Source organism: Cucurbita moschata, unplaced genomic scaffold (genome assembly GCF_002738365.1).
Source record: "Cucurbita moschata cultivar Rifu unplaced genomic scaffold, Cmos_1.0 Cmo_Scf00031, whole genome shotgun sequence".
In the NCBI taxonomy this organism is placed as follows: domain Eukaryota; kingdom Viridiplantae; phylum Streptophyta; class Magnoliopsida; order Cucurbitales; family Cucurbitaceae; genus Cucurbita; species Cucurbita moschata.
The window spans coordinates 858,538-870,745 of record NW_019268547.1 but is presented as its reverse complement, the minus strand read 5'-3'; the positions used below and the strand labels follow the sequence as shown (position 1 = coordinate 870,745).

Here is a 12,208-nt window from a genome sequence, read left to right as displayed (position 1 = left end):
ATGGGGAAGTAACCCAATGTATATGAACACACAATATGTATGATATCCCTACGAGTTTCATCTTTTAAATTATTCTTATGACACAACCCTATACATCATTCACATGTTACCCTAGGTAACATGCATGCATTGGGCTTCATACGTTATCATCATTAACATCAATTAGAGTCGTGTCTTAGAAAACTTGTCGTCATAATGCATCATGACATTAATACATGCAAATCATCTTAATATGAAATATTATCATATTAAGTTATCTCATCATCATGCATGTTATCATGCTTCATCATCATCATCATCATCATCATGTCATCATCTCATATCATCATATACATCACCATATCATCATATAACAACATCACACCATCGTATAACAACATCACACCATCATATAACATCAACACATCATCATATAACATCGTCATATCTCATCATACAACATCATTACATCATCATGTAACATAAAGCATAAATGATACATGCAAGGGCCACTAGGCACATATCGTCATACATAAGGCAAGTCTTCTGACCGAGCCAATAATAAGGACACTTAATTAGTTGGCCTAGGCTGAAGCTACTACAGCTCTTTGATGCTAGCTTAATGCTACTTTTTGAAATTTAATTCAACCTAAGGAGGCCATATGACATGCTCTTTATCTTCTAAACCTTTTACAAACAAAGGAGTTGGACGCTCGCACCCCCTACGAAGCATAGTTTGGTAAGACACCTCACTTTGAGTCTTCGGTTGTACAGCACATGTTAAGATTGCAAAGTCTTATATCAAAAAGCTTGATAAGAAATCCAAAAGAGTGTGTATTTTGGCATAGAGGATGAGACCAAGGCACACAAGTTGTATGATCCTCGACATGAGAAAATTCATGGACGTAGAGATGTCGTATTCGAAGAGGAGAAGAAGTGGGATTGATGCAGCGTTGGCGATAACAAGCAGATTGTTAAAGAGTTTACTGCCTTGGAAGAAGAGGAAGACGCAACTAACCTAGAAAGTGCACCAACACGACACCAAGTCCACACGTGTCATACTGGTGACACCAAAAAGCGTGATGAACTCTCTAGAACAAGAGAATTCAGACGAGAGCATAGGAGGATCCACAACAGAGGATGTTCTCTTGTTGAAATTTATGCGATACACTTGAAGAAGAATTGGATCATGACAAGTTAATGTTGCTCGCAGCCAAGGGGCCGACAACTTACCATGAGACAGCAACTGTGATGATGTGGTAGGAGGCCATGAAAAAAGAGCTTGAAGCCATTGAAAAGAACAAAACGTGAGCATTGACTAACTTATCACCCAGACACAAGCCCATTAGTTTGAAGTGGGTATTTAAGTTGAAGAATAATAGGAAAGGAAATGTCATCAAGCATAAAGCAAGACTTGTGGCGAAGGGATACGTGTAACGACATGGAGTTGATTTTGAGGAGGTTTTCGCATCTGTGGCTAGACTAGACACTATAAGGTTTATTCTTGCCTTCACAACTCAACACGGGTGGGAGGTCCATCACTTGGATGTCAATTCAGCCTTCCTAAATGGTGACCTCCAAGAAGTGTATGTTGCCCCACCTGAAGGTTGAAAGAAAAAAATAACAAAAGTGGGGAAGGAACAAAGACACACAAATTAAACTTATCTTTTTATTTGCTGTGTTTCACTAACTTGACACCATTTTCCTTATATAATAAAAAAATAACAAATTTCTTGCTGCAAATCAGCAACCACTCATGATGTCTCCCTAAAAACTAGTTCCACTCTTCCACTCTTACTCACAATGTCTCCATCCTTTTTATGCAGAAATGAACAACAAAAATAAAATAAATACGAACCGCTATTTTTAACCAAAAACTTAAATGAAGCAAAATAAATAAAATAAATAAAAAACAAGTTTATAACAGACCATCACTCCTCTAAACTTGTTTAACTATGTTGAATCGACTTTCTTCAAGCCAATCTTTTCTCTTAACTCCAGGAAGCGTTGTCTTGCCAACGGCTTTGTCAGAATATCCGCCAACTATTCATCTGTGTTCACATATTCCGGTTCAATAGCTTCAATTTGCACACACCGGCAAATAAAATGGAACCTGGTATCAATGTGCTTACTTCGATCATGGTAAACAGAATTTTTCGCCAACGCTATGGCTGATTTGTTGTCAACATTAAGCTTGGATTTTACTTGCAGTTGACTGATGTTACTCAAAATCCTGCCCAACCATACTCCTTGACACGTTCCAGCAGTTGCGGCTATATACTCAGCCTCGCATGACGACAAAGCCACCACCTTCTACTTCTGTGTTACCTAAGTTATTGGATTTACTCTCAAATAGTATGACACTCCAGTTGTACTCTTCCTATCATCAATATCCCCAACCATATCACTGTCACTAAGTCCTACCAGCTCCACATTTGATAGCTTCTTATAAACACAACCAAAACTTAAAGTACCTTTCACATACCTCAATATTTGTTTTACTGCTGTTAGATGTGAAGTTGTTGGTGCCTCCATGTATCTACTCATCACACCAACTGAGTAGGCTATGTCGGGCTGGGTATTAACCAGATAGCGTAAGCATCTAATAACACTTTTGTAAAGTGTTTTGTCAGCCGCAGGTTCTCCATTCCCATGTTTGCTCATCTTCATTCTTGGTTCCATGGAATCGAACAAGGATTCCACTCCCCCATTCCTAGCTTCTCTAGGATTTTTCTTGCATATTCGGCCTGACATAAAGTGATTGATTCACTGCTTTGTCGTACCTCATTACCCAAGTAATAGCTCAAAAGTCCAAGATCACTCATCTCAAATTCCTAGTGCATCTCTTCCTTGAACTGAGCTATAACTTGTTTGTTTGAGCTGGCTATGATTAAGTCATTCACATATGTGCCGATTATCATTGCTTCAACTCCATTAATTTTCTTACAGAGAGTATATTCCTGTGGACATCTAACAAAACCAAGTGACTGCAAACATTGATCAAGTTTGAAATTTCAAGCCCTCGGAGCCTATTTTAATCCATACAAGGCTTTACGTAGTTTTAATACCATGTTTGAATTTTCCTTGTCAATGGACCCTTCTGGTTGAACAACATACACCTCCTCTTCTAACTCGCCATTCAGAAAAGCTGTCTTCACATCCATGTGATGTACTTCCCAGTTTTTAATGGTTACATAGGCAAGAATTAATCTCCCTGTTTCTAACCTGGCCACTGGTGCAAATGCTTCAATGTAATCTATACCAAATTGCTGTACATATCCCTTTGCCACGAGTCTCGCCTTATGTTTCATGATTTCTCCATCTGAATTTTTCTTTAATTTAAAAATTCATTTGATGCCGATTGCTTTATGATTCTTCGGCAATCTATGAGTTCCCATGTTCTGTTCTTTTCAATGGAGAGAATTTCAGACTTCATGGCATTCCTCCAGTTTTCATTCTTAACCGCTTCCTCATATGAGGTTGGCTCCTCTATAGAAAGAAAACAAAGGCCCACTGCTTCCTCCTCTGCTTCGTTCAATTCTCTATAAATATCTTCTAGAGACCTGAACTTTTTCAGTGTTGACGAGCATGATGATGATGCATTTGAGGCAATGTCTAGCGTTGATAAAGTTGAGGATGAATTTTTCCTTTGCCTTTCATCTGGATCAACTTTGATTTGTTCAATATTCCTCCCCTCTGTTCTACTTTGTTTTTTGAAATTTGAACGGTGAAAGTTTCTCTTTGGTCATCATCACCGTTTGTGATTTCTTCCCAACACCACTTTTTCTCCTCTTCAAACAACACATCCCTGCTCACCATAATTATGTTCTTTTGTGGATCCAATAGTCTGTAAGCTTTGGTTCCATCTTCATATCCCAACATAATTGTCTTCACACTCCTATCAGCAAGTTTAGGAAGGTGTGAATATGTATTCTTGGCATGAGCAAGACACCCGAAGATTTTAAAGTGATGAACCTTCGGTATCTTGTCAAACCAAGCTTGATACGGTGTACCATCTGCAACTCCTTTTGTTGGCTATCTGTTCAGAATATACACGGCAGTTTTGACAGCTTCTCCCCAAAATTTTGCAGGCATCTCTTTGCTCTTTAACATACATCTGGTCATCTCTACAACCGTTCGATTACGCCTTTCTACTACGTCATTTTGCTGTGGTAAAAATGGTGCAGTAAGAAATCTCTTCATGTCTTCATTCTTGCAATAGTCTTTAAAAGCAGTAGATACGAACTCTCCTCCACGGTCCGTTCTAAAGCTCTTAATCTTCTTGCCTTTCTCTATCTCCACACTGCTCTTGAACATTTTAAATACCACCAGTGTTTCATTCTTGTTTTTCAACATAAACATCCACATAAATCGTGAAAAAACATCCACTAGTAACATAAAATATCTGTTACCTCCATAAGTCATTGGCGAAATAGGTCCACATAGATCTCCATGGATGAGATCCAATGACTCCTTCCCACGCTATGTTGTTGTTCGCGGAAAAGGAGTCCTATGCTGCTTTCCAATTAAACACCCATCACAGAATTGATTGACCTAGGTGACTTTCGGCAACCCTTCAACCATTCTTTTGTCATTTAATTGCTTTAAAGAGTGAAATTTAGGTGTCCATACCTCGTGTACCAGAGCCAACCATCGTTACTGATATTTGTCATTAAACACACCTGATCCGCAAGCTTCAGCTTTGCTACATACAATTTGTTGGATTGTCTGGTCACCATAATAATCAGGCTCCTAACCCTGTCATATATCTTCATCACACTGTCCTCTATGACAATTTTTATTTCCACTCTCGTCCAGTTGTCCCAAACTTATTATATTGCTTTTGAGTTTAGGTATGTAATAGACTTGCGATAAGATCAAGTGCTCAAAGTTTAGGTATGTAATAGACTTGTGATAAGATCAAGTGATCATCGGTTTTGCATTTGAAGAGCACTTTTCCTAAACCACAAATGTCTATCACAGAGTTATCACCGAAACGTACCTTTCCAACAACAGATGTGTCGAGCTCATGAAACATCCTCCTTTCTCCTGACATGTGGTTACTTGCTCCATATCTAGGAACCAGAAATTTTCAATTCCAATATTGGCTGGTGGCGGCACTATAGTTTCATTCAACATCACAAAATCAGGCTCTTTGTCATGTGTGAGTTTATTTTCACACGCCTCTATCATCAGCAATGAAGACTCATCATCCTTTTGCATCTCTATTAAGTTGAGTTGTTCGTCTTTTGTGGAACACTCTGATGCGAAGTGTCACATCTGCCGACACCTGTAATATTTAATTTTACTTTTGTTGAATTTCTTCTGCTGAGTTTGTGACTCTCCTTCATCTCCTCGATGCCAGTCACTTCTCCCACAACCTTTCCATCTTCCACGACCCCATCCCCTACCCCCTCTAGAACTGCCTTGATCCTTCCATTCTTTTTTTGAGGATTTTGCATTCTCTCATCCCTTCCATTCTACACGAGTGAGGAGAACAGTTTCATCTTTTTCTCCAAACCCTTGCAACCTTTCTTCATGTGCCTTGAGTGATCCAATAATCTCATCAACCAATTTCGTTTTGAGATCACTGAACTTCTCAATCGTCAAAGTGATTTGAAGAAACTTTGGAGAGGTGGATTGTAGAAGTTTCTTAACTACTTTGATATAATCCACAGCATTACCGAGGCCTCTCAATTTGTTGACAATAATGGTGAGTTTTCCAGAATACTTATCAATACTTTCTGAATCACCCATCCTCAACGCTTCAAACTCCCGCCAAAGAGTCTGCATTCTAACTTCTTTCACTCTTTCTGCACCTAGATTCATATTTTTCAACATGATCCAGGCTTCCTTGGCCGTTTTCTTGGCACCCAACTGTAGCAACGTATCTTCTCCAATACTTTGATAAATAGCTGTTAAAGCCATCTTATCTTTGCGGTTATCTACTGTGACTCAATTGCCTCCCAAACACCTTGTGCCATCATAAATACCTCCATCTTAATCGTCCAAGCTGCATAGTTGCATTTTGTCAACATCGGGTATTTGAGTGTGACAGATTCCTCCTTTTCTTGAATCCGTATACTCACTTCGTTTGAGGTATCATCTTCTATCACGCCGGTGCTTTGGCTCCTATCACTCGATTCTTGTATCATTTTTTTTGATCTCTCCCTTCTTGACCGCTCAATCTCTAAGTGAGACATGATTGAAAATAGGTCTTGATCTTGTAGCTTTGATACCAATTGAAAGAAAAAAATAACACGGAGAAGGAGCAAAAACACACCAATTAAACTTATCTTTTTTGTTTTTTTTTTTTTTGGTGTTTCACTAACTTGACACCATTTTCCTTATATAATAAAAAAAATAACAAATTTCTTTATACAAATCAGTAACCACTCATCTCCCTTATTAAAAACTAGTTCCACTACTCTTTCTCACGATGTCTAGGAGAAATGAACAACAAAAATAAAATAAATACTATAGCTATTTTTAACCAAAAACTTAAATGGTGGAAAATAAATAAATAAATAAATAAAACAAGTTTATAACCGAGGAAGGGTTCATCATCAAAACCCAAGAGCACAAAGTCTACAAGTTGTCAAAGGCCCTTTATGGTTTAGGAAAGCACCGAGAGCGTAGAACATACGTTTGGACAAGTGCTTAAAGAGTCTAAATTTCATGAGGTGCTCACAAAAACAATGTATACAAGAAATAATAGAGTATAAACACTCATAGTGGGCGTGTACGTTAATGACCAGATCATTACTAGTATAAGTGTGGAAGGCATGAAAGAGTTCAAGTAGCAAATGTGGAAGGAATTTGAGATGACTGATCTCGAGTCACTCACATACTACCTCGGTATTGAAATCGACCAGATTGCATAATTTTTAACTTGAAAACTAGTTAGTGCTTTCTCACTATGAATACTCATTAGATGTATGTTATTTTCACAATAACGAACAGAATTGAAAAAGATTCCTCCACAATAACCAACCGAATTGAAAAAGGTTCTTCCATATAAAAGCTCTCTCCTCTAGGTTCCTCCATACAAAAGTTCTCTTTCCTCAAGTTGTTTTCCCTACTTAAGTTGTTTGTTTCGTTATATTGCAATTGTGGGTATATCCAATGTTAAAAACTATAAAAAGAGAAAAAGTCAAAATGTAACGTTTGAAACCATGTGACCCTCACTCACATGGCTTCATATGAACAATTTCGATTAAATCTGTAACGCCCCTAATTTTCTTTAACCTAATTAGTGACGTCACCCATGCATACATAACTCATTAAGCGGAAGCTCATCATAAATAACCTTGGAAACAAAACAAAGTCTTTCATAAACCTTCATAAATCCAAAACAACTTATCTCCGAAAATAAACTTTCACTAACTGAATTTAAAAAAAGAATCTAAACAAAGTAACACACTCAATGCTATAACTTGACCAAAAGTAAACTCCTAAAAGTATCCCATCTCCAACTTCCATGGTGGCCTCAGCTCCGCCGTCAACCGTACATTGGTGCCTTGCCTTTACCTGAAAAATGTAGGTAACACGTGGCTTGAGTATTTTATGAAATACTCAGTAAGTCACCCCACTGTTGGGGTTAGGAATGCAGACACATGCAACATATGAGTGGGACCTAACTTTTCATAAACTTTTCATAGCCTTGGGCGCTTTTCTATTCTGGGTAGGGTTGGATGTGTGGTACTCCTTCACACATGGCCCATGTACGTGTACATGAACCCACCAGGCGGGTTCGTAAACATACCCCCTGGGCTTGACTTGATCGGGCAAAACGTGTTACACATAGCCAGACACCGCAGAACAGAAAAGGCCCGCATGATATCATGGCGAACATAAATATCGTATTTCATTCTTTCGTATCATAAAGGGGAAGAATCCCGATGCACATGACATACATATATGCATGAGGTCCCTTAACATATCTAACATGGCATTACATAAGCAGTGCTAACATTGCATTTCTTACATCACATGACATCTCACATGACATACATTACATGGCATATTACATAAACATTCCAGTTGCATAAACATCTCATGACATGACTCGATAATTCTACGTGTATCTATGACATCAATCAACATATTTATGGCATATAATACTAACATCTCATTCATGACATAACATAAACAATCAACAGTCAACACAAGTTCATACATCACATAATCATATCACATAAAGTATGGTGCATGCAGGGGCCACAAGGCACGCATCATCATACAACACGTAGAAAGCTAACTCCAACAGTAAGGTCACTTACCTCGATGGTCTTGGTTGAAGTCACTCACAACGAGCTAATCCCAGCGGTTAAATATGTCCTATGATAACCACATAAAAACTTAGAACCTTCAATAACATACCCTAGCTAAACCTCATGCTATTTATCAAAATAAACCCCCGACCTAATCTGTCTTTAACGTTTAGGAATCATACTGACCTCGGATGATAAAACTAAGGGCAGAAACGGCTTCGGAAGGGCCAAAAACCTTGGAATCGATATATTATAGTGATACCTTGCCGCTAAGCCTAGCTGCCAAGCCGCCAAGTCGAGCTGCGGAAATTGACGAAACTGAGCCGATTTCGTATACGTGCGATCCGAGCCGCACTGTGTACGCGTGCGAAGCTGCCGGAGCTGTTGGGTGTGCGTCTGCGGCTCGACCCGATTCCAAAGACCTCACCTTCCTTACCCGACAAGCGACGAAACTCTAGTTTCCGCCTCCCCAATTCCGGCGACAATCCCACAACGTCCTCAACACCGATTTCCAACGGTCAACCTTCTTTGACACAATGATCCCAACATCAATGTTTTACTTCTACTCGATTCTTCCTCCGAAGAGCAACCCCAACGTTTCGGAAGAAAGTTTGGAGAGAAAATAGTTTTCAAGAGGTAAAAGGTTGGGCATAGGAATATAAAAATAATACGAAGACATTTGCATTCTAGGGTTTTTTTAGGATAAGGAAACTCAGAGCAATAAAAAAGTTTATATTAGGTAATAAAAGTATAGCAGAAAATCCTCTATTTTCGGGGAGATTACATTTAATTATTTATTCTATTTTGGTTTTATTTTATTTTATTTTATTCTAGAAACCCGAACCATCACAATTTCTAATAACTCCCTTTTTAAAATTGCACCTCTTTCGACCGGAATAAATACATAACATAATATTTGTGAAATAAAAATAAAATCTTAACGAAATAAGCACAAATGGAAAATCTGAATCGTTACAAAATCATTTGTAACAATTACAAAATATATCATATCAATAATATTATCAAGATAAGACATTCATTCTTATCCATATTCTATAAACCAATTACAAAGTATATCATATCAATAATATTACCAAGATAAGAGATTCATTCTTATTCATATTCTATAAACCACGTACTGACGTTACACTAGCAAGTTTAAATTTGTATATAATGGATGACAATAAAATGCAAACAAAATAATAAAAATTATTATTCATAAATAATTTGAGAGTACATAAAATAAGCCTTAAAAATACATTTATTCTAACAAAGATGCGAACTGATAACACATTTGGATCGACTTCAATGATTTCAAAGAGCTTCAAAACCTTCATTAAAGAGAGCAGCAAAAGTTTCCATTTGATCTCTCTCTTTAACCACTCCAATCTCCATTCCCACATCGCTATTTCTGCTATCACTCAAAGAAAACACTAATGGTGATTCAGCTGACACTATTTCCACCTTCACTGGCTTTCCCCACCCAAAATCTACATTGTAAACTCCAAATCTATGTGACCCAGCAAGGGAAATGCCTTGTGCTTTAGAATAATCATTGGTCAATTCGCTCATAATTGTACCAAAATTTTCTGCCCCCTCAAAAGCTCCTCCCTCTAAACTTTTAACACCTTTTATGATCTGTTCACAAGCCAAAGCTATTCCATTTTCACCCAAAAGCCCAACTCTCTCAATGGAAACCATACCACCAATCAAACAATTTCCAAAGTAATTCAAAGGCACTGGCGGCTTTAAACGAGACGTAGCATCAGCAGCAAATCCAAACAACAAATTTCCATCTCTTAAACCATCCAACTTGGCTGTACATACACAAAGATAAGCCGTTGCCACTACAAACGAAGACATTTGCTCACCATTCTTCTTCAAACCCCATTGCTTTAGCTTTTCCAGGTTTTGGTGTGTGAACTCAAAAGTGCTTCGGACTAAACTAGGTTTAGGTTTGGGTAGTTTAAGGTTCAAGCTCCTGTTGTTGGGTCCGTCTTGGTTCAGCCATGCGCTTGCATAGATTTTGGCAAGACCTTTTGGATCATTAATAACCGACCTGTCATAGAATGGCGTTAGGTTGGCGATTGGAACAGATGATTGGTCCATGCAAATTTGAGCCCATGATTTGATAAATGAAGTTGAGATTCTCCCATCTATAACTGCATGGTGATTTGTTATTCCAATGGAAAACCCTTTGTTTTGAAATGTGGTGACCTGTATTAAGAATTTCAATGATTATTAAATATAAATTTTTATCTTCAATGGAGTAATTTTTAATTTAGTCCTTATCGAATACGCTAAAATTTTCTAAGTAATTTCTTAAAATAGAAACAAAGAAGAAATTTTAAACTTCCATAAAGTTTCTGATTTTAAGCATATCAAGTATGGTAAATTAGTCATTAGGGAAGGACTAAAGTTAAAATATAAAGAAGTAAACTTTTAAATAATTGAGATTAATAAAAAAGATATATTAAATTACAGTTTAATTTCTAAACTTTTCAATTTTGTGTTTAATATATATTTGATGTAACAACCCTCTTTTAAAATGAGTCTGCCACGGATAGGTTTCCACATTCTTATAAAAAATGTTTAAAACACGTCTAGCATCCTCGTTGATACTCGTTTTCTTCTCCAATCTATGTGGGACTCTCCAATCCATACCTTTTTGTGGCGGCCCAAGCCAACCGCTAATAGATATTGTCCTCTTTAGACTTTCCCTTTCAAGCTTCCCCTTAAAACGTGTTTGCTAGTAAGAGGTTTCCACACTCTTATAAAAAATGTTTTGTTTCCCTCTCCAATCAACGTGGGATTTCACAATTCACCCCTTTCGGGGCCCAGTGTCCTCTTTGGCACTCATTCCCTTCTCCAATCAATGTGAAACCCCCCAATCCACCCCCTTTGTAACGGATCAAGCTCACTACTAACAAATATTGTTTTCTTTGGGCTTTCCCTTATGTGTTCCCCTCAAGGTTTGAAAACATGTCAGCTAGGGAGAGGTTTCCACACAATATTTCGTTCCCTCTCGAATCGATATAGGATTGTTGAGGATTGTTGGGAGGGAGTCCCACATTAGCTAATTTATGGAATGATCGTGGGGTTTATAAGTAAGAAATACATTTATATTGGAATGAAGTCTTTTCAAGTAATTAAAAGTAAAATCATGAGAGCTTATATTCAAATTAGATAATATCACGCCTTGATTCCTAATTCCTAATTTTTAAGTAACCAATCATGGTAAACTATTAAGTTGTGGAGCTAAGAACCTGGATAGCAAATATTGCAGCACGATCATGAGAAACAGGCAATTGGGGCACAAGAGGATGAAATTCATAAACTTCATGGAACCCATTGCCGGAAAGTTGGTAAAAGTCGGCTCCGGACTCAGCTACGATCAGAGAAACGCTATCACCATCGACAGACTCGATGGTCGGAAAGTCGGAGTGTAGAAGCCAAACGAGGTTGCCAGCCAGAAGAAGATAATGGCGAAGAATAAGAGAAAGAGAGGTTTTGAGCTTGGGAACAATTTCGTCAATAAAAGATATATCATTAGATGGTAGCTCGTAGAAGAAAAGGCGTTGGATTGGATGGAACCTCAGCCAAAACAGGTCCAGGTAAGTGAGAGGAAGAGTCGACGGCACAGCCGCCGCATGTGACGGCTCCAGCGGCGGAGGAGCCACTTTACAGATCTCAATTATCTTGAGAGATGGAAGGTGATCCATTGGAAAGTAGGTTTTTGGAGATATGATATTAGTGATGAGGAAAATTAAAAAGTTGGGTTCTTTACTTATAATTCATGATGAATTGGGTTAGTCTTTGTTCTTCATGGTTCTTATTCCTTCCTTGACTTTTGAGGAAGACGACATATTTTGCCAATTTGTAAGTGAGACAAAAATGGGTGGTAAATTAAGAATTTTCCTTCTATTGACCCTCAAACGAAGTATGAATGACAGGAA

General features: G+C 37.9%; 1 protein-coding gene across 1 annotated transcript; it reads right to left on the bottom strand.

Moving 5' to 3' along the window:
- Positions 1–9,561: 9,561 nt before the first annotated feature.
- LOC111464942 (malonyl-CoA:anthocyanidin 5-O-glucoside-6''-O-malonyltransferase-like) lies at positions 9,562–12,010 on the bottom strand. Its single transcript, XM_023109231.1, has 2 exons — positions 11,519–12,010; positions 9,562–10,469 (listed from the first exon to the last, which is right to left on the bottom strand). Exons 1-2 carry the CDS (start codon positions 11,972–11,974, stop codon positions 9,567–9,569), a joined length of 1,359 nt encoding a protein of 452 aa, XP_022964999.1. The 5' UTR covers positions 11,975–12,010; the 3' UTR covers positions 9,562–9,566.
- Between the last annotated feature and the right edge of the window lie 198 nt (positions 12,011–12,208).

Coding starts and splice junctions, on each gene's coding strand:
- LOC111464942 (XM_023109231.1), bottom strand. CDS start 11,974: ATGGATCACCTTCCATCTCTCAAGATAATTGAGATCTGTAAAGTGGCT. Junction 10,470..11,518: donor CTGCAATATTTGCTATCCAG/GTTCTTAGCTCC, acceptor TTCTTAATACAG/GTCACCACATTTCAAAACAA.